Source organism: Phacochoerus africanus, chromosome 4 (assembly GCF_016906955.1).
Source record: "Phacochoerus africanus isolate WHEZ1 chromosome 4, ROS_Pafr_v1, whole genome shotgun sequence".
In the NCBI taxonomy this organism is placed as follows: domain Eukaryota; kingdom Metazoa; phylum Chordata; class Mammalia; order Artiodactyla; family Suidae; genus Phacochoerus; species Phacochoerus africanus.
The window spans coordinates 16,597,420-16,623,814 of NC_062547.1; the positions used below are offsets into that span (position 1 = coordinate 16,597,420).

Sequence of the window (26,395 nt, forward strand, 5' to 3'; positions counted from 1 at the left end):
GTTGGTGTGAGCTGCAATGTAGGTCACAGATGTGTCTCAGATATGGTGTGTCTGTGGTGTAGGCTGGCAGCTGCAGCTCCAGTTCAACCCCTAGCCTGGGAACTTTCATATGCCACGGGTATGGCCCTAAAAAAAAAATTTTTTTTGTGTGTATTTGAGTATGTATTTTATATATATATTTATATACAAAAGCCTGGTAGGAAATAAAACCAAAAGGTGGTTTTATGTAAAAATGAATAAATAGAAACAGTTTTTAAATTGAGGAGGTAGAAAAATTAAAGGAGAGTAAATACTTAATATTAGTTTTATAAAAAAAGGGAGGGAGGTGGCTCACAATGTTGCTTTTACCTAAATACCAACAATTTAAAGGTGAAAACTTTTTTTTTTACTAAAATGTGCAAATATATATGTATATATGTCTCAGTTTAATAAAATGTTAATGGAAAATGTATGAATTAGAGTAAACTAGGGAATTCACTTCAGTAGTTCAAGATCTGATACATGTTATCTTTATTCTAGCTGTCCTGGAGGTAGATAGAAAAGAGAAGGAGGGGCTCCTTACTTGTTCTCAGAATAGTAGCATTTGAAATATATTTCATTAACAAAAATTTAGAAATAGGTTTTACACATAGTTTCTCTCAGATATATCTCATGTGGTAGGAACTGAATTAGACCTTGGATAACTATTTAAAATCAGTTTGGAGAAATTTAGTTATGGTTTTAGATGATTTGGTCTGGATTTATCTAGTTCTTTTTTCTTTTTTTTTTGGTTGGGGGGGGAAATGCACCTGTGGCAAATGAAAGTTCCCTGGCTGGACATCAAATCAAAGCTACAGCTGTGGCAATGCCGGGTCCTTACCCAATGTGTCGGGCTGGGGGTCAAACCTGCACCACTGCAGAGACAACACCAGATCCTTAACTTGCTGCACCTTAGTGGGAACTCCTGGATTTCTCTAGTTCTAAGCCCTAGCTTTATAGATGAGAAAACTGAGGCCCAGAAAACTGTGATTCACTCAAGATCACACGAATTACCATCAGATCTGGCCTTTGTCTAACATACTGTTCATTTCATTACCTCGCAGCAAGGAGAGTCAAGACCAGTCTGATAGTGGTCGTGAACACCTTAGAGAATCTCGTGGAATCTATGGATTTTCTCTTCAGGAAATCTCACAAGTCCATCTTCACGTAGTTTAAGGAAAAAAAACCTATTAGGGTTTCCTTTTTCCCAAAGCCCATCTGTGGACTCTGAAGAGATCTGAGGGTCCCAGATTAAGAATTCTGATTGAAAAGGAAAGTTTTAAAAATTAATGCCATATTGCATAACACTTTTAACTCTACTGAATTGTATGCTTAAAAATGGTTAAGATGGTAAATTTTGTGTTTGTTAACTACAGTTTTTGTTTAAAGCTGGGGAAAAATTGTTTCCTCTAAAGAAAGGATGAGCATAGTGGAAAGGAAATGAGGTTGAGATCTGTTAATAAACTTCTATACTAGGGTCAGGGAGAGAACACACATGGATGACTCAGTAAAGAGTCAGAGGTCCCAGACTTGAGTCTGAATCATGGAAATGGTAGCCACAGAGCAAGTGTCACAAGGGGTGGAAAAACGGTTTTTACACACCCCATCGAGAAAGTGTCAAATTTCATTGCTGCTGACCAAGACAAGTCAGAACTAAGCCTGTTGTACAGGACCCAGACTGTTCATCATGGAGTGTGGAAGGAGATGCTCTGGGAAAGATGGGACTTAGAAGGGAATTTACAGTGTTTCAGTATACCTGTTTAATCTGCCTGATTCCCACCACCACCCCACTTTTACAGATAAGCAAAACAGTGGTTAAATAGTTTCTCATTCTTAGGTCCACCTATTTGTTGGTAATTACTTTTATTCAATTTATTTCATTTGATGCTCTAGCCTTTCAGGTAGATTCTAACCCACTATTAGTTTTGATATATGTGCCCAGGATCCCGGATTAGAATATGATGGCAACCACCATTCCCTTGCCATAGGTTCCCAAGGAAAATAGATTGTCTAATCCAGGCAAACTCAACTGGATTTAGCACTAATTCCTGGTGGAGTTTTGCATCAGTATGAGCTTGGCTAACCAGGATTGCTTCTAAAATTGATCTTTTTTTTTTTTTTTTTTTAACTTTTTAGGGCCTCGTCCGTGGCATATGGATGTTCCCAGGCTAGGGGTAAAATCAGAGCTACAGCTGCCATGCCACAGACACAACAATGCAAGATCGGAGCCACGTCTTCGACCTATACTGCAGCTCATGGCAACACTGGATCCTTAACCAAACTGAGCAAGGCCAGGGATCGAACCTGCAACCTCATGGTTACTAGTCAGATTCATTTCCTCTGCGTCACAGGAGAACTCCTAAAATTGATCCTTTTATCTGGTTATTGGCTGTCTAGGGTATGGGGGGGTGGGAAGACATGCAGTTTTCCAAAGCAGTAAGATCAGCCTTCTTAATGAACCAGCCGTATAATAGAAAAAAGAAAGAACTGAGGGCATTGTAAATAGTCTAAGAGGTAACATTTTTTAAAAGCATAATTTTCTTGGATTTCCCTGGTGCCTCAAGGGTTAAGAATCTGGTGTTGTCACTGCTATGGCTTGGGTTCGATTCTTATCCTGGGGACCTGCACATGTCACAGGTATGGCCAAAAATAATTTCCCCGAGTAATTCCTTTATTTGTCTTTGATTTATTTATTCTTCCACTTAGAAAATTGTACAGTGACCTGATTGTATGCTAGGCATCCATTCAATTCCTTTTGATATGTATATAAAGTCCTCTTTTACAGGTGAGGAGATTGACACTTAAGAAATGTTAGTTGACTTGATCATAGTCCACATCTACTGAGTAACGGCAGGAAGTTTTCACCACCCTTAATCCTATCTCTCTTAGGACATTGAGCATTTACTTACTTAAAAGATTGCCTTGGAAAAATGATCAGACTCAACTTTATAGCCCTCAGCATTTGAACAATCTCTTCTTGGTTCGTGTGCATGATCTTCCTTGTAGACAGTTTTTAACCTGTTCTCCAGGACCCAGACTGTTCAAACAAAGCAGAGCAGTTTATTACAGTGGAAAGCGATGCTCTGGGAATGATGGAACTAGGAGAAGGGAATTTACTATATGCTTTAGTGTATCTGTTAGCCTTTCACCCAAGAGTCCAACTTCCTGGCTTTATAAATCCATCCAACTCCCCCTTTACCTGGATTCTTGTGATCTTGAGAATTACTTCATTTCTTTCTTTCTTTGTGTCTTGTCTGTAAACACATAGACTAGGTAGAGGATTAAATATAAAGGACTGAAAATACCACGTGGCATGAAATTATTTTGAATTATCCAGGCCTGTTTTCCAGTTTCTCAGGAGACTTAGGGATTACCCTGAGGGCCAGAGAGAGGCAGATGGGTGGGGCTTGCCTTGCCCTCCTCTGTGTTCAAGCTGAACAGCTTCACCTTCATGTTTACAGGGAAAACACTGCATTTAAAAACATTTCAAGTCAGTCACAGTGGTTAATGAATCCGACTAGGAACCATGAGGTTGCGGGTTCCATCCCTGGCCTTGCTCAGTGGGTTAAGGATCCAGTGTTGCTGTGGCTCTGGTGTAGGCTGGCAGCTACAGCTCTGATTAGACCCCTAGCCTGGGAACCTCCATATGCCGCGGGAGCGACCCAAGAAATGGCAAAAAGACAAAAAATAAATAAATAAATAAATAAATAACATTTCAAAAACCTCTCATCTAGATTGTTCAAGTTCTTCATTAGCTCCCTGCTTTATATGCAGGTATTATTGAAAGCACTTACTAAAAATTGTGAGTTAGTGAGCCATGCTTATGAGGCTGGGGTCATGGGTTCAGGCCTTATATAGGTCACTGAGCATTACCGTGCCTGTTCCTAGCCCCTGTATCTGGAGTTTGATTCAGTGCATACTGTGTAAGAACTGTCGGTGGTGATTGAGTCAGTGACCATCTTCCTGTGAAAGACAGTGTTTTGTTATTTATTCAACATACAGGCCAGTAGAAAACACTGAGAACTAAAAAAGGTTCATTACCTTGCCTGTGTTAAGGAAGATATATAGGAGACCTGAGGCCTTTCCTGTCAGTCCTAAGAGATGATGCTGTTCATTCACCTTTAAATCCTTGAAACATATCAGGATTATATGTAAGTTCCAAGATATATTCCAAAACCAAATATAAATTCCTTCCAGGTTATTTATCTTTCCTTGAGGAAATTATGGGACAGGTACTTTACCTTTCATAGTCCCCTATTACCCTTGATTTGCCAAGTACAATTTTAATACTTTATGGGAGGTCATGAACAGCCCTGGAGTTCGAATTGTGGCTCAGTGGTAACGAACCTGACTAGAGTCCATGAGAACATGGGTTTGATCCCTGGCCTCGCTCAGTGGGTTAAGGATCTGGTGTTGCTGTGAGCTGTGGTGTAGGTCACAGACGTGGCTTGGATCGAGCATTGCTGTGGCTGTGGCCATTGACTGCAGCTTCAGTTCGACCTCTACCCTGGAAACCTCCATGTGCCAAGGATGCAGCCCTAAAAAGACACACACAAACATGTAGATAGTCCTGCTTGTTTCCCTCAGCACTAACTTGCCCTCCATCCTTCTCTGTTACCTCGCCCTCCCACTCCACCTACATTTTTTGGCACTCCTTTCCCCTTAACTCTTTTCACCCCACTTTGGAACCACCTTTTGCCTCTCTACATGTGATTAAGAACACGAAGATAATGTTAATAGAAACAGACTCTGCCGTGCTCTAATAAAGTATAGTTCAGTTTTCCTCACAGATCGTAATATATTTTGTTCGGTTCCCCACAGAAATGAAAGAGGTGAAAAACTCAAGCCTAAGCATTTAGTTTCCATTCAGCTTTCTTCTCTCCCTAAAGTGTTCGTTTTCTTACAGACAAGGCAAAAGACTGTAGATAAAGTAAAACTGGAATGTCAAAGCTCTTAAAGAAGATACCTTCTGGGAGTTCCTGTCGTGGCGCAGTGGTTAACGAATCCGACTAGGAACCATGAGGTTGCGGGTTCGGTCCCTGCCCTTGCTCAGTGGGTTAACGATCCGGCGTTGCCGTGAGCTGTGGTGTAGGTTGCAGACGCGGCTCGGATCCCGAGTTGCTGTGGCTCTGGCGTAGGCTGGTGGCTACAGCTCCGATCGGACCCCTAGCCTGGGAACCTCCATATGCTGCTGGAGCAGCCCAAAGAAATAGCAAAAAGGCAAAAAGGCAAAAAAAAAAAAAGAAGATACCTTCTTGTGTGTTAGTCTTCCCACTGTCCTTCAAGTGACTAGAGCCTGTGTGGAGGAAGATGGTGTGATCCATTTTCTGTGTGCTTAAGTTTTCCTTTAAAAGGTCTTTGGGTGACTTAGGATGATTAATACTCTCTCTCTATGCATATGTAGGGTCTTTTTAGGGTTGCACCCATGGCATATGGAGGTTCCCAGGCTAGGGATTGAATCAGAGCTACAGCTGCTGGCCTCTGTCACAGCTCACAGCAATGCCAGATCCTTAACACACTGAGTGAGGCCAGGGATCAAATCTGCATCCTCATGGGTACCAGTCAGATTGGTTTCTGCTGAGCCATGATGGGAATTCCTGTTTTGTTTTTTTAAAAAGAGAGTTCATCTTTCTCTTGGCTCTTCATCTGGGGTGTTCCTTAGCCCCTGTAGAGCTGCCGTGTTTTCTGGGACCTAGATGTGTGTCCTTCCTACTCTAATATAATGGCCTTAACGACCCCAAACCTCCCTTTTGCTCTTTATATTTTGGAGATTACCCAGCTAGTGTGCAGTCTGGGTCTGGTCTCACAGGGTCACACAACAGTGTTTCTCAACTGTTCCATGTAACATACTGGGAAACATGACTCCCTGGTCTTTTATTTGCCCTTTACATCTTTCAGAATGAAACTAACAAGTAGGCATTTAACTTGCTCTCTACCCTCCAAGGTGACCGCTGCTCCAGAGCCCTCTCAAGATGCAGTGTCCCAATAAAAGTGTGTACTGCCGGAGTTCCTGCTGTGGTGCATTGGGTTAAGAATCCGTCTGCAGCAGCTTGGGTCACTTCAGAGGCATGAGTTCGATCCCTGGGGCCAGTGCAGTGGGTTAAAGGATCTGCTATTGCTGCAGCTGTGGTGTAGGTTGCAACTGTGGCTCATATTCAGTTCCTGGCTAATAACTTCCATATGCCGCTAGTGCAGCTATTTAAAAAAAAAAAGTTTGTACTGCCTAAATGGTCAGATTTTTTTTTTCCTATTTCTTTTTCTGTCCGCACCTGCAGCATATGGAAGTTCCTGGGCTAGGGGTTGAATCAGCTGCAGCCGCCGGCCTACACCACAACCACAGCAATGCCAGATCCTAGGAGCATCTGTGACCAACACCAGATCCTTTAACCCACTGAGTGAGACTTGGGATCCAACCCACATCCTCATGGATACTATTAGATTCTTAACCCACTGAGTCACAATGGGAACTCCTAATTTAACTTTTCATTCTTTTTTTATTTAGGGCTGCACCTGCAGCATATGGAAGTTCCCAAGCTAGGGGGTTGAATCAGAGCCGATAGTTTCTGCCCTACACCACAGCCACAGCAATGCGAGATCCGAGCTGTGTTTGTGACCTACACCACAGATCACAGCAATGCGGGATCATTAACCCACGGAGCATGGCCAGGGATTGAACCCATGTCCTCTTGGATACTAGTTGGGTTCATTACCACTGAGCCATGATAGGAACTCCCTAATTTAACTTTTCATATGAACCTAATTGGTTTTCAGTTTTGCCGCAGTTCTGATTTGACCCCTAGCCTGGGAACCTCCATATGCCTCAGCTGTGGCCCTAAAAAGGAAAGTCAAATTAAGTACTTAAGCACCCATTTTATGCCATTCAAGAAATGTCTTTGAGGAGTTCCCTTGTGGCTCAGCGGGTTGTCATTGCTGTGGCTCTGGTTACAACTGTGGTGTGGGTTCAGTCCCTGGCCAGGGAACTTCTGCATGCCCTAAGAGAAAGAAATGTCTTTGTGTTCAGGGAGGTTAGGTGGAATGCAGTTCTCAGAGTGAGTTCTGATTCTGGCTTTGTCTTTCAGAATATTTACACTTTGCAGTGAAGACATTGTTCTTGGTGACTTTCAGCAGTTCTCTCTCTATTGCCAGCACCAGATAGAAGTACATCTAGCAGGAGTTGTAGGTGGAAGTTTGTAGGAACTTGGGCAATTTTTATAGAATCAAGATTGTTGTTGATTGCAAGATTGTTCGATAATGTTTAAAAATGAAACAGATTGGTTTTGTGGTTCCTCTGTTTGCTTTTCAATTAACTTCCCTATCTTCCGATTTTTTTTTTTTTTTTTTTTGGTTTCAGTGGTTCACCGCCATCCTGGGGCTACCATTATGCATTTACATAGGCAGAAACTTGGTTCCCTTTTGAAGAGTTTTATGCCTGGCACCAGCCTATTCAAGAAGGTTGCTTTGGGGAAATAGTATGGACTCTTCACATTAATAACAAGACCTTTAATTGCTAAAAGAATTATACGGCTTTAGCTTTATTGTAGTTTCCCGCTCAAAAGCATATGCTAAAAATGATTGTTTTGGTGACCTAGATTACTGCAGTTGTACTTCATAAATCCTAGTCATTGTTTTGCTATTTGTTGTGACATTTGGGGGCAAGCCTCTCTTTAAACCTTTTAGTACTTCAGTTCCCCATTTTTAAAGCGTTTTAAAATAAACTTTGAGATGTTAAATTTAATGTATCTAAGTATTTTATAACTCTAAAAATAGGAGAAGGAAAGTTTGTTTTTTATTTTCAGTCTTGGTGACAAAGGATCTTTTTCTTTGGAAAGAAGCTATGTATCTGGAATTATGAGAAGTGTAGGCATGGCCCACTTATTTTTCTTTCCTTGATTTTTTTAGAGTGAAGACATAGTCCAGAGAGGGAGGTGGAAAGCTACAGGTATGGGCTAACTGCTGGATGGGTGTGCTCTGTGGACATCTTTTTAACCTTCTTGCATGAGGCCTGTTGTGCAGGTTTGAAAAAATTGCTTTCAGAAAGGTGATGGCTTTTCCCCTACACTATGAGATTTAATTTCCTGTTCCTAGGAAGTTAATGGGAAAAATTTTTGTTCCTCATTCCCAACTCTTTCTCCTTAGCTATTTCCCAAGGCAGACTTATCCTCCTATTTGAACTAGCTACTGCCTAGTTCTAACAACTGGGGCAAGGGGTGGAGAAGGAAGTGAAGCAGGGAGGGTGTGTGTGTTTGCATATACATCTGCACACAGCGGCTGTGTGGTGAAGAGGGTGTGTGTGTGTGTGTGTGTGTACACATCTATAGACATCGGCTGCCCAGCTAGCTTTCTTTCCCTTTTCCATTTCATAGTTGGAAGACCCCCAATAAATTAGAGCAAGGATGAGGACAGAACTTAGTGTATTTCACACAGACAATACTACCTTCCTGGAACTAGAATTTGTTCAGTGTGCTGAGTTTTAAATCAGCACTGGAGTCTAAATAAAGCTTAAACTCACACTATATTGTTATCAACTAAGAATTACACTTAAGTTCCAGAACTAGTTTGGAGCCTAAAAATATAACCTGATTTGAAGGGTGGCCACAGTTTGACAGGACAATTTATTAGGTCAGGGCTAGTCCCGGAAACTTGAAGGAAGGCACTGAGAGTGCTAAGCAGGGACACTTGATCTGATAATTAGTAAACTGGATTTCAGTAGAGATTAAGGAAGGGGGGAAGAAATGGGAAACTGAGATTTCAAAAAAGGTAAGTTTTTCTCCCTTCAACCTTGTCCTGCCCTCTCAGTATACCATATGTGATAATTTTACAAGCAAACCAACCTGTGCACAACAATTACTAAACTTAGTGCTTTTTGTCTTACTGTGATTTTTAGATTTGGAATAGAACTTTGTTAAAAAAAACAGTATTTCTTTTCCTTCTTTGCTTTAAAACCTCCCTTCCCCCAAGTTCAGGAATTGTTTTCATTGTCTAGACTCTCATGGAAACTCAACAAAGGTTTTTTTGTTTTGTTTTAAATTATACTTAACTGTCACATTTTTGCTGAAAGGCTCCCACAAAGTGAGATATCACAGAGATTTAGCAATTTAGGTCAGTATATTTTGCATAAGCAAGGTACTAAATTGGGAGTTTTAGGAGACCCACTAATTATATTAGAAGTACTCAATTTTTGAAATGAAATTCAAGTCCGTAAAGATTTTTTAAGTTATTTTGCTTTGTTATTTTCAAATGGTATCAATTATTGCTTCTTTTCTACATTCCTTATATCATCTAACTGCTGGAAGCTCTGGGGTGGAAAATCCAGTTTACTAATTATCGTTATGTTATGGCTTTTCCCTAGATTTTTGCACTTTTCCTTAAATAGATGGGGCATAGGCTCTCTTTTGTAATTTAGTAGTAGCCTTTAATTTTCTCTGTGCTCATTTAACCAGACTTCACATTTTTGCCCTTTAAAACACTTTTAGATTATTGAGTTGGGAGTGTAAAATCTCTTTAGTTGTCATTGAACTCCCTGGTTACATTAGTCAAGATAGACAGCCCTATGTTTGCACATATCACCTGGGCTTTTTTGCATAACTTTGCTTTTCTTTGCTCTTTTACTCTTTTGACAAATGCTGTGATTTCTAGCATTTCCCTCTTCCAGTCCAGTTTTTATGTTTATTCCATTCTGATATTCTAAATGCAGGGTGTGCTATTCTTTTGAGGGTTCCCTTATCCTCTGCTCGTTTTAATGATTTGAGTTCTTAAATATTACAGCAGGCTGATTGCCCCTGTCCTCACGTAATCAGGCTTTGAATTATTACCCTTAGAAAAAAAGTAGAGAATACTCAGGGCAAAGGAAACAGACAGATAGCCAATGGGAAAGAAGAGGAAACCATGAATGTAAATTCAGAGTGGGAGGACAGGGGTAAAGAGGGACTTGGGGCAGGGGGAGGGGGGAATTCCCTTGTGGCACAGCTAGTTAAGGATCCAGCATTGTCACTGCAGCAGCTCGAGTCCCTTCAGGGTTTGATCCCTGGCCTGGGAACTTTCATTGCCAAGGGCTGGCCAGAAAAAAAGGTGGGGAGGGAACTGAGGGCAAGTTAAGGCCTCCTTTTTCAGTGGACCCTGGGTTATAAGTCTGGAATATGTTTCTGATTTAGAATTTACAGAAAGCAACTACTTAATGGACAATTTTCTGTGAATAACTTTTTTAATTCTACTTTTTAATTTTTCCCTAACAGCTGCATTTTTGTATTCCCATAATTGTTTTTATCATCACTTAACTTTGTAACCTTTTTCTAAAATTGAGTGACTTGTGATTAATTTCTGTTCTTTTTTTCCCACAAGCATGTTGAATTTAATTATACTGAGATAACTCTTGTGACCTGCCTAAAGAGAAGCACCCTCCTTCATTTAGTAACATTTCCATCTTGTAGGTTTTTAAAACTGTGCAGCCTTATAAATCATACAATGAATTTGAAAACATTACTGTACAGCCTTTGGTGAAAATTATTGTGAGGAGTGCACATCCTTTCATACACTGAGCAGTGCCTGGCTATTCAGTCAAGTCTCCCACATTTAAATACTCCCTTGTTATAGATGTGATTCTGATTAAAATAGAGATGTAATTAGAAGTCATGTACTTGTAGTCAATAATAAAAGCATAACAACCAGTAGGCTTCCTGAAGACTTGATTCCTTTTTAAAGGAATCCTTGAACTAAAAAATCTAATCTCGTTGCTAACAGTGAGGTTGTTAACCTTACAGAGTTACTTCTTAGTTTAGATAGTTTTCTATAGGAAGAGGCATGTGGACTTAGAAACAAGGACAAACCTAATCAGTAGCTCAACCAGTCCCAGCTCAGATTACCATCTTCTTTTTGTCCAGCAGTTAGGGCTTGGTGTACTGTGTGCTAGTTGCACAGTCTTCTCTCACTTGCAGCCTGTTTTTGCTTCCTCCTTTAATAAGGTGGAAGAGAGCTGTCACTTCGGTCTCTAAAGTAGTAGATCAGATGGGTCAGGGTCTCTGACAAAATAGAAGGGCAGTTATCTGCTATTAAAGTTCTAAATTTTGGATGGTTATGTCTAAATATTAGAAGACAGAGCTTCCACCTTCCTGCAGACAAGTGTCAGTCATCACACAGAACATTTAGGCCTGTGCCATGACATACGACCTTTCATTATTTTTTGTTAAAGTCATATGTTTAAGAGTTCATTCATTTACGTCTTTATAGGCCGAACATAACTTCTTTTTTTTCAAAGTTCCCTGTATTGTGAACTGAGCTTGAGTGAAGTGAAATCTTTGAGGTAAGGCAACCCTAATGATAAAAATGGAAAGGCCTGTGAAAGAAATTTGGGTGTCTTCAGAGATGCAGTTTTAAAGTCACCACCTAAATATTGAAATGCCACCATTTGTTGTTTGGAGGGATGTGGAGCCAAAATAAGAACGGGAGTGCCACATCTGCCTTGACTGCTAAGTGTATCCATCTCTACTGCTCACCTATAATAGAATTTTTATGTGTGCGTTCATTAATCTTGGTTTTAGCAGCAGTTTAAAAGAGGGCAGAGCGTGAAGAGACTTAGTCTACATTCCTCTGTCCTTCCTTAAGTGTTTGAGTGTTTGTCCCTGGTAGGCCCCAGTTCTTTTTCATTATTATCACTGTGGTGGCTTTTGTTTTCTTTTGTTTTTCCTTTCTTTGGAAAGGTCACACTACTGAAAAAAACAATGCTTCTTAGTAGTCTCTCAAGAGGCAGAACATACTACTCCATTTTTTATTTTTTGCTTTTTAAATTTTCTAGCAAATTAATTAAGATTCAGAGTTAGTAAAAGAAGTTTTTTTGCCTTGTGCTAACCTAAATGAATGCCACCGAAACAGCAGTTTTTTTTAAAGTCCTTCACTGCAGTGAGGAACCATTAAGTAGCACACTTTGCTCTCAGCACCATCAAGAAAGCAAGGTTGTTCCAGTGCAGGTAGTAATATGAGGGCAGTGTGCTTCGGTGGGCACTTCTTCAGCCATCTTGCCTCTGACCTGCTTCTGATGGATGGACCGAACCCTTCTTCCTTAAGGGACTCTTCTGAGTTTGGAACCCAAGCAGTGTGCTCATTGCTGTCTTTGGCACATGGAAATTAAGTTCAGACCAAGGCTAACAAACGAGTTCTTTCTAAAAACATTTTCAGACCACGTGAAGTGAACTTTTTTTTTTTTCTTTTGCTTCGGGTAGTTTCAGACTCTGGGGGTCCTCAAAAACTGATTCACAAGGAGATGTGAAACAAGTTTGTGTTTCTTCTGCTCTGTTGGCCACTGCTATCTTCATGGATCTGACACTCTATTTATCTGACAGTGCACTTAGTACTGCTTCGCCAGGGAAAATCACACAAAACAAGCCTGGCGCATCAGCACTTTCATTGTGTGCTGGGCTGAGCCTCCCTTCACATGGTCACATCCCCCTTTTAATCCAGTACTCCCTTCCCCTTCCCCAGTCCTGCCTGTTTCTGTGGCACTTATTGCTGGTTTCCCTGAGCTCCTGTTTCCACTTTGTGTTTTTTGTGGGGCCCAGGAAGCTAAAGCTGTGTGTATTTGTGGATCAGACAAGTGCAGCAAGTTAATATCATTGGCTTCTGAAGGGGAGAGTGAGGTGATGGCTGCGTTTAAATTGGATTTCCTTCCAGAAATGATGGTGGATCATTGCTCTTTGAATTCCAGTCCTGTGTAAGTATTTTTGTTGTCTAATTTTTAATCATAAGTAGAGGAACTGGGCTGTTTTCTTTGTTATTTGATGAAATTGGTCCCTTTCTTTAAAAGAGGGAAGAAAAAAATTGGGTGAGGAAGTCAGAGTCCACATTATTGTAATTTTCTATTGTAGTCTGATTCTTTCTCATTACTTACTGCTGATTTCCTTTAGGCTATAACTAAGTTTTGTACATAAGGGTGCATTTGATATATGACCAGCAACATCAGCTCAAGTGTGCTGGCTCCATTTCCTTCAAGCTGTAGTTTTCCCATATGATAGATTCCAAGGTTTTTTTTAAACCATGGCTTTATTGCTTTGGGCTGGGTGTGCAAGTTCAAATAGTCTTTTGGGAAGCTATTTATTTATTTGTGTGTTTATTTTTAATGATCAGATTCTTATATTCATATCACAGAGAAAACTGGCAGCTATGGTGTTTTTAGTAGTGTACACAGAATACTGTATTGACATGTAAACTAATCCTGAACCTTGATTTCCTCCCTACCCCAGCCCCCAGCCTAATTGAAAATGCAACGCAGTACATGATTTGGGGGACATCAGTTGTGCTGTCCCCAAAACGAGGAAAAACTGGATTAATCTCAATTGGCAGTTTTGCCTAAATAAATTTTGAACATGGGAATGAGAAACCTGATCAGTTTGCAATACTGTTCAATGACACTCCCATTATATGCAGCTAAAATGCCAGCCTGGTCCTGAGTTGCAGCTATGGGGAGCATGAATGCTGAGCTTTGTAGAAAAGAACACACACTTCTAACTCTTGATTTCAGGTGCTTTAACCAGGCTTAAAAGTACCTTGGAACCTAAATAAAAGAGCCTTAGGTTATTCAATGCCAAGAATTTTAAACAGTAGGATATTCCCTAGGTAACAGGTGATATTGCAAGTCTTTGAGTTTAGGCCTCCATGTGCAAATCAGTCTGCCCTGGGATTAGGTGTGGTAATAGCAGATTTTGAACAGTTCTTTATGTAATAGTTCAGAGGGGCCTCAAAGTTAGTTGGCTCATTCATTTGTAATGGATCCTGTGCCTTCTCTGTAGTCCCCAGAATAATGGTAATTTAGATGTTTTTTTATGAGAGTTCTCTTTACTGCTAAAATAAAACTTGAGCAATATAGGAGTTCACACTGTGATGCAGTGGGTTAAGGATCCAGTGTTGACACTGCAGCAGCTTGGGTCACTGCTGTGGTGTGGGTTTTATCCCTGGCCTGGGAACTTCCACTTGCCTCAGGGTAGCCAAACAAAAAAAAGCCAGCACCTTTTAGCAGTATATTACAAGTGAGATCACAACGAATGCCATCATAAAGACTTAATACATAATAAAAGTATTCCTCATACCGCATATATGATCCCTAGAAATAGGACTTTGTGGCTCAAATTATCTTTCATTGTAACACCTGCTCTTTTATGTGTTACCACTGCCTAGTGTTCAATCCTTAGATAAAGCATTTTTTTTCCTCAGCCTGTTTGCTCTTTTACAAGGTTGGACTAATTCAGTATCCCATGAAATCTGGATCCTAGATCACTGTGTGAAAAGCACCTGGGAAATAAAAGTGCAGGTTTCTGGGAGTTCCTGCCATGGCACAGTGGGTTAAGAATCTGACCACTGTGGCTCGGGTTTCTGCGGAGGTTCGGTTCTACCCCTGGCCTGGCGCAGTGGGTTAAAGGATCTGATGTTGCTGCAGCCGTGGTATAGCTTGCAACTATGACTTGGATTCAGTGCCCTGGCCCAGGAACTTCTATATGCTAGGAGTGTGGCCATTTAAAAAAAAAAAATAAAAAAAAAAAAGGTGGGTTCCTGGACTCATGCCCATATGTTCTTATGCTAGAGTGAGTCCAAGAATCTATTTTAACAGTGTCCCATGTGCATGCTAATATATGAGAACTAATGGACTGACTACAGTGCTCATTCTGAGTAGAAGTAATCACTTACATTTTTTTTCTCAAGTACATTTGCCTTTGTTTTAGTCATCCATCTTCACAAAAGCTTTCTGAGGTTAATTGGGCATAGCCTATTGCCCCTGTTTTACAGATGAGAAACCCAATTGAGAGAGGCTGTAACTGACTTGACTGAGGACAGTTGGTGTCAACTTAGGGCCTAGAATGCAAGTATAATGATACCTTATTTATTTTTGCCCCCTAGACCTGATTGCCTCAGGTATCGTTAAGCAGTTACCATCAGCTCTTCTCATTATTGCAAGTCCTCTGGCCCACTCCACATATCCAAACGACATAGTTGAGAAGAAAGTTCTAGAGAATGGTGTGTGCTTTCTGCCCTATGTTGGATTCTCAGCCGTTCTTTTCACTCATACTTCTTTACCAGTAGTTTTCTCTCTGAAGTGATATTGCCTAGGAATATGGTCTAGCAATATATCTATTCCAAAATTTCTTTACTTTTTTTTTTTTTGTCTTTTCTAGGGCCGCACCTACGGCATATGGAGGTTCCCAGGCTAGGGGTCTAATCAGAGCTGTAGCCCCTGGCCTGCGCCAGAGCCACAGCAACGCGGGATCTGAACCGTGTCTGCGACCTACACAACACAGCTCACAGCAATGCCAGATCCTTAACCCACTGAGCAAGTCCAGGGATTGAACCCGAAACCTCATGGCTCCTAGTCGGATTCGTTAATGACTGAGCCATGACGGGAACTCCCCAAATTTCTTTACAACAGAGAAAAACTGCTGGAGTTGCTGTGAAAGGGGTGGGGGACACACCTGCTCTCTAGTTCTTATTTGTAGTAACAAGATACTTATTATCTGTAATAAATAATATTCTTCAGCTTCCATTGTTTCCTTTTACTTGACTTGCATCCTCGGACATGTGTGTTCTCTAGGAGTTCTATCTCAGGCCTTTTCCTTTTAGCTTTCCCATTGCTTAAGGGGGCACTGGTACGCTTCTCAGACCTTTATATCTATCCCTCAGGTGTCCCTTGAGTTCTGTGACCTTTATGGAGGTCTCCCCATGCAAAAACAATTCCCCACATTGTCTGTACTAGAACCCAAAAGTGGTCAGTAATTTCTTTCTTTTCCTCATTTCCTTTGTCCAGTGATCTCCAAGTTGTACTGAGTTCTGCCACCCAAATTTCTTAGCATTGCCTGAGACTGGTTCCTAATCTAAGGAGCTAGTTTGTGCAAGAGTCTCCTGATCTCTGTATTTTGCCACTTTATTTCATCCTCTAGATTATTATTATTTTTTTTTGTCTTTTTTTTTTTTTTGCCATTTCTTGGGCCGCTCCCGTGGCATATGGAGGTTCCCAGGCTAGGGGTCGAATCGGAGCTGCAGCCACCGGCCTACGCCAGAGCCACAGCAACGCGGGATCCGAGCCGCGTCTGCAACCTCCACCACAGCTCACGGCAACGCCGGATCGTTAACCCACTGAGCAAGGGCAGGGACCGAACCAGCAACCTCATGGTTCCTAGTCGGATTCGTTAACCACTGCGCCACGACAGGAACTCCCATCCTCTAGATTATTGCCAGATGTCTTTTAAAAGACAGATCTAATCATCCCTTGTTTAACAACCTTTAATAAAGCTTAAGCCTGTCAGTGTAACAGGGAAAACCATTTACTCCATCTCTCCAACCTCCTTGTTCTCATCAATTTTTTAGTATTTTCTTTCTAATCTTTAAAAATATTTATACTCTCGCCTTTCTCAGGTTCTTTTCCTACATTTCTAATGTTATCACTCTTTTCTCCTTTCTCTTCTGAGTCCTTACCATTTCCTCATTACCCTTTAGACATTCATACCACCATTCTGTATACCACTTTTTCCAGCTGCTTAGTCTATTCAGCTTAAAATCCCTGTGCACAACATACACCCTCCCCCAAATAAGTTAAACAATATTAACCATTTTTTTCACAGAATTTCTATATATCTGTTACAGCATTTGTAGGGTACTGTAGTTGTGTCCTTCCACTTGTTCAGTGCCATTGCCTCAAGGGCAGGTGTTGCTCAGTCCACTCTTATAGCCCCTGTAGTGAGTGCTATCTGGTACATAGTAGGAGCTTGGAAAGTACAGTTGAGTGAATGATAAGCCTGGTGAGATTTTTTTGAATATGATTAGAGATGGTTACTGAGATAAGGTCTCCAGACATTATCTCTCTTCCTCAGGGAAGAAGGCTGAAAACGTTCACAAGCAGATTGTTACTGTTCTGTTGTTGAATGCTGAGTTTAAAACTTTTGATAGCTTTTTCTAGTACCTAACACCTCACCTAACAAGAAGATACTCCCTTTATCCAAATGAAAATTGCTTCCTTCCTTCCAGTGTAAGATGCATCTAGTTTTGTTCTTCCCTAGAAAACAGCTGGTAAGTAACTCAGGCCAATGTTTCTGGGTCCTTTTCATTCTGATGCTTTTCTGTGCTAGTTTTTCCATAGCACATTGTGAGCCTGAGGACCTGGTAGGGGTGGGTGGTGGTGGTGGCTGGAGATTAGGATACAAGATGCAACAAGTATTTATACCTGCTGGAAAGGTGGAGGGATTGGTTAAGTATTTGAAATTTTTCTATTTGTATGGTGAACAAATAGAGATCAACAGGTAATGAGAAGGGGAGAATGAAAAAAAAAATGAGTAATGAAAGGTTTTGGATTTTTTTTTTTTTGGTTTTTTGGCTTTTCTAGGACTGCTTCCTGAGGCATATGGAAGTTCCCAGGCTAGGGGTCCAGTCGGAGCTGTTGCCACCGGCCTACGCCAGAGCCACAGCAACGCCAGATCCAAGCTTTGTCTGTGACCTACACCACAGCTCACAGCAACGCCGGATCCTTAACCCACTGAGCAAGGCCAGGGATCGAACCCACAACCTCATGGTTCCTAGTCAGATTTGTTAACCACTGAGCCACGACGGGAACTCCAGGTTTTGGATATTTTTAAAACAGATGTGAGTGAAGGTAGTATTTGCCAGCCTTTCTGGTTTTAAGGAACAAATACCCACTCAAGCTAACATATGTGAAAAGATTTTCTGGTAAGGACACAAATGGATTATATAATATAATCAGGAACTCCACAACTGGAAGACTCAGAAACTTCGTCTTTTAGACCCAGGACACACATTCTGCTCTCTGCATGTGTTGCTGCTTCTATTCTTCATCTACCATGTAACTGTGGTTGCAGCATGGCTTGGCTTTGCCCCTGCCCTTCCAAGCTGTCTTGACTCTCCACATTCCCTCTCCCATCTCAAATTGAGATACAATTCACATAACACCAAAGCTTACCCTTTTAATTTTTTTTAATTTTTAAATTTTATTTATTTATTTATTTATTTATTTTTTTTTGCCATTTCTTGGGCTGCTCCCACGGCATATGGAGGTTCCCAGGCCAGGGGTTAAATCGGAGCTGCAGCTGCCAGCCTACGCCAGAGCCACAGCAACGCAGGATCCGAGCCATGTCTGCAACCTACACCACAGCTCACGGCAATGCTGGATCCTTAACCCACTGAGCAAGGCCAGGGATCGAATCCGCAACCTCATGGTTCCCAGTCGGACACGTTAACCACTGCGCCACGACAGGAACTCCTTTATTTATTTATTTATTTATTATTATTATTTTTTTATTTTTTTTTTAATTTTTTTATGCTTACCCTTTTAAAATGCACAATTTGGTGGTTTTTACTATATCCACAAAGTTCTGTGACTATTACCACTAATTCCAGAACATTTTCATCACCCCAAAAGAAACCCTGTTCCAGTCGTTAATCATTTCCTCCCTTTCCCCCACCCCCTGACTCCCATTCCTAGGCAACCGTTAACCTACTTTCTATCTCTATAGATTTGCCTATTCATTTCATATAAATAGAATTGCACAATATGTAGCCTTTTGTGATTGACTTCTCTCACTTAGCATGATGTTTTCAGGTTTCTTCTATATTATAGCACGACTCCTATTATCTCTTGCCACTGCCCTTTCATCTTTCAGCTTAACTCTTGTGCTATCCCTGGTTGTAACTTTCCCTCTTCCAATTTTACCTGTTGGAAGGCAAAGTTTCTGTTAACCAGGTCCAGATTCTGTTGAACAGTCCTATGCAGTAGAACTTCTGGATGTTAAAAATCCTCTTCTGTCTCTGCTATCCTGTGCAGTAGATATTACTCAAATGTGATAAGTGCAATTAAACTGGATTTTTATTTTTTTAATTTTCTTATTATTTTTTTTGCTTTTCAGGGCCACATTTGCGGCATATGGAGGTTCCTAGGCTAGGAGTCTAATCAGAGCTACATCTACTGGCCTATGCCAGAGCCACAGCAACGCAGGATCTGAACTGCGTCTGAGACCTACACCACAGCTCACGGCAATGCCAGATCCTCATGGTTCCTAGTCGGAATCATTTCTGCTGTGCCATGATGGGAACTCCAAGAAACTGGATTTTTAAAATTAAATTTAAATAGTCACATGTGGCTAGTGGCTGTTGTCTTGTTCAGTACAACTGTAAAGGATGTTGATTGGCTGGCCTATCTTTCTGTTTTAAGCATAGGTCACAGTCTTAGGTTTCTAGCCAGCCAGTCAATCAGCTTGTTGGGTAAAGCTCTACCCCCTGGTCTAGTCGTCTGGGGCCAACAGACGGGAAAGAAGTGGGGCAGAACATTAACTCTGCCCTCTGATATGGGCCTGGAGCTGGGAAATTTTGAGAGAAACATAGGAGAAAGGGTTTAAGAGTTTTGAATGAATGTATGCTTTGAAAATAAAACTCTTTGTTTTCCCTCTTCCTGTCTCCCAAATTAGTTGTTTCATTTTCTTATGGCATGTTCCATTGAGAATCAGGTAGAAAAGGCAGCCTTTGGTTCTGATCTCTCATAGTTTCTCATTTTCAGCTATTTGCCAGTTGCTACCAGGGTCAAAAACAAAAAGAAGTGGTTTGGTACCATCCCTCCCCGCTAAAACACTTGCTGTCTTCTCATCTCCCATAGTGCTGCATGCCCTGCTTTTCCTCTCTTTCATCCTACTCCCAGGTCAGTACCACAGAAGATAAGAGTTTCCAGATTTGCTTCTTAGGAATGACAGGGACAGTATAAATACTTCTCAAGGGGGCTGTTGAATTCACTGGTTCTTGAGTGAATGTAATAAATATATATAATTTATGATCACTGACTCTGAGGAGCTCTCCATCAATGGAGAGGTAAAGCACAAATTTAAGAGTATATTTAGTGATATGTAGAGAAAATACCATACCTGCATGTTGTAGGATCCTTGGCATATCACACTGGGAGTCTTGTCCCCTGGTGAGTTTTTAATGCAGTGGTTACTTTTAAAGATAACATGCATACTGGAAGTATGTGTGGGAGGTTGCGGAAAGACCATTGTGGTCATTTCTTCAGACACCCTAGCAGTTGATGAGAGACAATTTGTGACCACTTATTACATATACATAAGTACGCGTGTGGTTGCATCTTTCTTTTTTATCTCTAGCTGATCTTGGCAATTACCAACTCTGTCTTCATGTGCGCCAAAGAAATACTATGTTTTCCTATTCACTGATACTACAATCTAACACAGTGCCTGGCCTGTATAAGAACGAAGTATTGAAATTCTCTTGTGATGCGGCAGGGTAAGGATTCAGCATTGTCACTGCAGTGGCTCGGGTCACTGCTGTGGCACAGATTTGATCTCTGGCCAAGGAACTTCTCCCTGCTGCAGATGTGCCCCCCCCAATAGTACATTAAAAAAACCTCTCAATATTAATTGGAGGAAATAAATCACTGCATAACTCCAGTTACATGATGTCCACTGCATCTTGAGCATGCTCAAGAGCATGATCATTTGCTCTGCTCTAGAAGTGCTTCTCAAACTGATGAAGGACCATGTCCCATCCTCCTTGCCACCCAGCTTGTAAAATACAATGAAATAATTGCACAGAAAAACAAAGAGGTGTTGTCTTGCATTTGTGTATCTTTTTAATATTAGATTGAACATACATACAATTATGCAGTCTGATGGCTGTAAAAGTTTCTAATGGGTTAAGTTTGAATATTGTCCCTGGTCCTTAGGGGATTCTTCTGGCTCATGAATTGGTGTATATGCAGGGTAAAAGGGTGGTTCCTGGAGTAGGTGGACTTGAAGAAATGGAGAGATGAGTTCCCATCGTGGCTCAGTGGTTAACGAATCCGACTAAGAACCATGAGGTCTCGGGTTCGATCCCTGGCCTTGCTCAGTGGGTTAAGGGTCCGGCATTGCCATGAGCTGTGGTGTAGGTTGCAGACATGGCTCGGATCCTGCATTGCTGTGGCTCTGGTGCAGGCCGGCGGCTACAGCTCCGATTCAACCCCTAGCCTGGAAAACTCCATATGCCACGGAAGCGGCCCAAGAAATGGGAAAAAAAAGACCAAAAAAAAAAAAAAGAAAAAAGAAGTGGAGAGAGATTTGGAGAGTAAAGAGAGAAAGGAAAAGTGCTTGTTTGGAATGCTGAGTCTCCATTGAACTTTTGGATAAATCACAGTTCACACTGACTGCGTTAATGTTTGTGCAGTAAACAGTGATGTAGAAACAGCACAGAGATACAGAAGTAGGAGAGTAGTTGCCTCCGATATAATACAAACCTAAAAAACTCCTGCCTCTTTTCAGAAGTAATGGTCAGCTTCCTTATCATCAAAATATTTGGAGCACCATTTATTTGGGTTCTATGTTAACCCTCCCTAGATTAGAACTATGATTAAAGATAAGCAACATTTTAATAAAATGATATTAAAACTGGTAAAGTTGTTGGGGACAGTTTGTAGGGAGTGACACCCATTTTTTCACTAGTCATAAGACTTCTTTAAAAATTCATGGTAGCATGATTCTAGAAACAGCTGTTATATTTTTGCAACAACTTGGTTTTAAATGAATAAAGGAAAACCAATAAAACATTGTATTCCAAAAATACTTAAAAGGGGGAAAAAGGTAGGTTGAACTTGTGACAATCAAATAATCATAGGAGATAATAGCTGCTGTTTAATTTGTGAGCCCTTTTTGTGCACAGCTTTCATTTTTATCAGGATTAGTTGCTTAAATGAGGGAATTGTTGAGAACACGAAGTTCCTCCCATCCCACATCTGAGTAATTAGTTTGAACCAGGCACCATACCAGCTTTGGCTATGAGAATGAATAGGAAATAAAACAGTTTCGGCGTTCAAGGAGCTCTCGGTTTAGTTGGGAGAGGTAGATAGAGCCAGATTATTACAAAAGGTGATAAATAGTATAATGAAGTTGGAAATTTAATACTATTTTGAGTCCTGATAAAACTGATTAGATAACCTGGAAGAGTATGGGGAACCTTTGCAGACATAGCAACAAGGGTTGATCTGTATGCCATGTGTCTTTAGCAATTTTTGATGTTTAGTTAGTGCTAAATTCAGCAAAAGTAACTTGAGAATAGCCCTATATTCAGTTACAAGAGATTTAGGACTGCTAGATTCAGCATTCTCAGGGATCATCAAATACTATTCAAAAGATAGATGTGAAAAAACTATTGTTTTTCCTTTAAAGAAAAGTGGCATTTTATTTAGGATTGAATATTAGAACATGGAACATTTGAACATGATGACATGATTTCTAGATTAAGCAAATACTAACAATTTTTTTTTTTTGGTTCTTTGGGGTTTTTTTGTTTGTTTGTTTGTTTGTTTGTTTTTACGGCTGCTACAGCAGCATACGGAAGTTCTGGGCCTGGGATTGAATCAAGCTGCACCTGCAGCGACGTCAATCCTTTAACCCACTGCATCAGGCCTTGAAGCAAACCCACGCCTCTGCATAGACCAGAGCCACTGCAGTTGGATTCTTAACCCGCTGTACCACAGCAGGAACTCCTAACAAAAGTTAAACATGTTAAATAACTGTTTGGGATAAATGTTAGAGAATAAGATTTTGAAGGGGTAGTAGGAGAAGGACTTCAGTTCATTCTGAGTGGAAACATTTATAGTGCAGGAGTCCCCCTAGGTTCTTGGCAGTGGCAGGGGTAGGAATGAAGGTATTAAAGTAGGAGAGTTACATTTGATGTGATAGGTTTGGAGGAATTTTGTGGACATTATAAGTGGTTGCTGTGACTAAGGGAATTAACTGGTTAAATCTTGGAGATACAGGAGTAAATTGGGTAACTCGAGAAGCAAAAAACGCTAGAATGATGGCATTATTGTTTTTGTTTATATAACAAATTATTTGTGAACGTATAAGAGACAAAGCTTTGTTTTTGATTTGGGGGCCTCAAGAGCACCAGGATTATGCATGAGATGGCAGCATCCAAAGGCCAACATTCTAGTCAGTTCTTAGGCCTTGGAAATCAGGTGCTTCTTTTCTAGCATCTATTGAGAGAAAACTTCTTACCCATCATTGTGTAAATTAGAATCCTAAATCTTATCCATAAGCAGTAGTCTTTTGTGATTTTATGGACATTTCTTAAAGTTTTATTAACTGTTTGAAGACCTGCTTTAGGAACTTTACCTCTTAAGTTCTACTGAGAATTTTCTCTAGCTAGACAAGGGGTAGCATACTCACTTCCTTAGTGAAAACCCAGGATGTCTTAACCAGAATGGTCACTTTAGTTTGGCATCTGATGGCATTGAGAGAGAATCAGAGAACTATGGTAAATTAAATGGAAGTAGTGAAAGGAAGTAGAATTATTCCCCCTACTTTTTCAGGAAGTAGTTGAGACCTTTAAAGAAAAGAAGACTCTCTCTGAGAAGCAACATGATTACAAAATAGAAGTTTTATTTTATTTTACACAGCTCAAAGAAAATGAACGGCACCCTGGACCACCCAGACCAACCAGATCTTGATGCTATCAAGATGTTTGTGGGCCAGGTTCCGAGGACCTGGTCTGAGAAGGACTTGAGGGAACTCTTTGAACAGTATGGTGCTGTGTATGAAATCAACGTCCTAAGGGATAGGAGCCAAAACCCTCCTCAGAGCAAAGGTAAGGGCTTTGAATTTTGTATGTGTTTTCAGTCGTGTGCATGCTCTCTGTCACTGCCTGAATGCTCTGGTGGTTATATAGGGGGGAAAACCCTGTGCTCTTAATGTAGCTTATCTCCCAGCCCAGACACACTTAAGTTTAAACATGACATCATGAGGATAATTTGTAAATTGGGTCTTGGGCAGTCTTTTTCCAGATCTCTAAATTCAGGAGATAGGCTTATATGTATGTCTCATTTGGCCTTGGGAATGCAGTGACAAAAAGGTGAAGTAAATCAACCATGTAAGGTTTTCTTCAGTATTTTGGCTAGGTTATGTGCAAAGAGGAAGACTCTCCAGGTACCTAGGTTTCTGTTAGCGTTACAGAGGCTTTCCGGGATGGCTTAGCAGCTAAGAAGGACTTGTTGGTAGGTGACCTGTTTGTTGTAGGCTACAAAATGAACGGGAGACAAGCAAGGTGTTTCTAGAAATACCCAGCAGAGTAGATGTTTAATGGAACTGATAGTTGATAATGCGTTTGCTTTGCCCCTGTGTACAGACATCCAAAATGACTCATTTCAAAGTAATTTTCTTGGAAAGCTGGTCGAAGTGTAGATGTGCGCAAGCATGATTGTCATGTTTGAAACCAAGTTAACAGCAGAGGATCTAGAAGCTGAAGAGTTATTTTCTCTGTGGCATAGTTAACCAAATACATGAAGTATTATAGTTTCTGGGAATGAATGGCAATGTAACATAGTGATTTAAAAATCTTAATTGCAGAGTGATTTTGAAAGGAACCTATATTGTATTTTGTGGCACTGTGGGCCCAAGATTTATAAGACATACTTCACCCCTTCTATCCCCAGTAAAGATACAGAGCACAAGGTCTCCTCAGTCAAGTGCCCTATGCTGTTAGACATGTAATTTTATTTGATGAGAACCAAGAAGAATCCAAAAAAAGTTATTATGAGGTTCTTAAGTCTTTTTTTTTTTTGTAGTCTTTTTGTCTTTTTAGGGCTGCTTCTGCACATATGGAGGTTCCCAAGCTAGGGGTTGAATAGGAGTTATAGCTGCCGGCCTGTGCCACAGCCACAGCAATGCAGGATCCAAGCCGTGTCTGCGACCTACACCACACACAGCTCACGGCAGTGCCAGATCCTTAGCCCACTGGGCGAGGCCAGGGATCGAACCCGAAACCTCATGGTTCCTAGTGGATTTGTTTCCACTGCACCGCCATGACAGGAACTCCTTAAGTCATTTTGTAACTTAATAAATTATAATTATGTTTGAGACATCTAGTAGAAATTGGCTACAAGGTAAAGCTTGTTCTGAGAAAGAAAGATTTTCTAGTAGGCTCCAGGCTGCAAGAGTACAGGGCCTCTGCCTATCTGGTTTGTAGCGGAGTTCTCTTGCCCAGGACGCTACCTAGGGTGGATTGGATGGCAGTGGTGGTGGTTTGATTTCCTGAAATGTTGTTTATTGCAGGGTGCTGTTTTGTTACATTTTACACCCGAAAAGCTGCATTAGAAGCTCAGAATGCTCTTCACAACATGAAAGTCCTCCCAGGGGTAAGAAGGTTCCTATTAGCAAGTGGAACTGTGGTGGTTTTGACACATGAAACATACATTTCAGACACACTGAAAACCATTTTGGGGAAAGGGTGACTACCACAGGAATTGATGCAAAGGACAGCATAAAGGAAATGTTTCAAAGATAGGCCGAAAATAATTCTCTCTCAGCCAAGGGAGTTTTGATCTTTTTTTTTTCCTCTTTTTGCTTTTTACAGCTGCACCTATGGCATATGGAAGTTCCATGTGTGGCAGATGGAAGTTCCCACACCAGAGGTCGAATCAGAGCTGCAGCTACGCCACAGCCACAGCAACACCGGATCCGAGCTGCATCTGCAACCTACACTCTGGCTTGCAGCAACACCAGATTCTTAACCCGTTGAGTCAGACAAGGATGAAACCCACATCCTCATGGGAAAAATGTCAGGTCTTTAACCTTCTGAGCCACAATGAGAAGTTCGAGTTTTGACCTTTTTTTTTTTTTTTTTTTTTTTTGCTTTTTAGGGCCACATCTGCAGAACGTGGAAGTTCCCTGGCTAGGGGTAGAATCGGAGGTACAATTTCTGGCCTCCACTAGAGCCACAGCAACAGCAGATCTGAGCTGCACCTGTGAACCTACACCACAGCTTACAGCAACACTGGATCCCTGACCTACTGAGCAGGCCCAGGGATTGAACCCAAGTCCTTATGGATACTAGTCGGGCCCGTTACTGCTGAGCCACAATAGGAACTTCCAAATTTTGACTCCTTGATTCACATTCTGTTTTGATATTTTTGTTAGGGGGAGTTAACAACACAGGCATTGAGTTCAAAGACTATTCTTAAGGCTCTAGTTTTGGTATTTCCTTTAGAAGCTTCATTTATGTTTCTGAATGCCTTCAGTGTGTATAGTGATTATATTGATGTGTTTTCTTTTTCAGATGCATCATCCTATACAGATGAAACCTGCTGACAGTGAGAAGAACAATGGTAAGCAGACATTTAAAGACCTCCCCTTATAAGGTTTCTTCTTAGGGTATTTGCTGTTGTTGTCATGGCATTTGGATTGTATTGTGCTCTAGTTAATCTTTTGTTGTTGAAATTGAGGTATATATAATTGACATATAATTTGTTAGTTTCAGATATACACTTAATGATTTGATATTTGTCTGTTTTGTGAAATGACACTACAGTAAGTCTAGTTAACATCCAGCACCATTGTTACTAAAAGTATATTTTTCTTGTTAT

General features: G+C 40.9%; 1 protein-coding gene across 21 annotated transcripts in view; it reads left to right on the forward strand.

The window, feature by feature from the left end:
• Nucleotides 1-26,395, forward strand: part of CELF1 (CUGBP Elav-like family member 1) — a 95,430-nt gene that overhangs the window by 42,171 nt on the left and 26,864 nt on the right. For 14 of the 21 annotated variants that reach the window (XM_047775741.1, XM_047775736.1, XM_047775737.1 and 11 more), the window contains 5 exons: nucleotides 7,918-7,957; nucleotides 12,567-12,718; nucleotides 23,435-23,622; nucleotides 25,086-25,168; nucleotides 26,089-26,137. In XM_047775741.1, the coding sequence (XP_047631697.1) occupies nucleotides 12,648-12,718; nucleotides 23,435-23,622; nucleotides 25,086-25,168; nucleotides 26,089-26,137 (391 nt within the window). In that variant the 5' untranslated portion in view covers nucleotides 7,918-7,957; nucleotides 12,567-12,647. The remainder of the gene's footprint in view (nucleotides 1-7,917; nucleotides 7,958-12,566; nucleotides 12,719-23,434; nucleotides 23,623-25,085; nucleotides 25,169-26,088; nucleotides 26,138-26,395) is intronic. The other 7 variants (XM_047775754.1, XM_047775755.1, XM_047775751.1 and 4 more) reach the window with 3 other exon arrangements.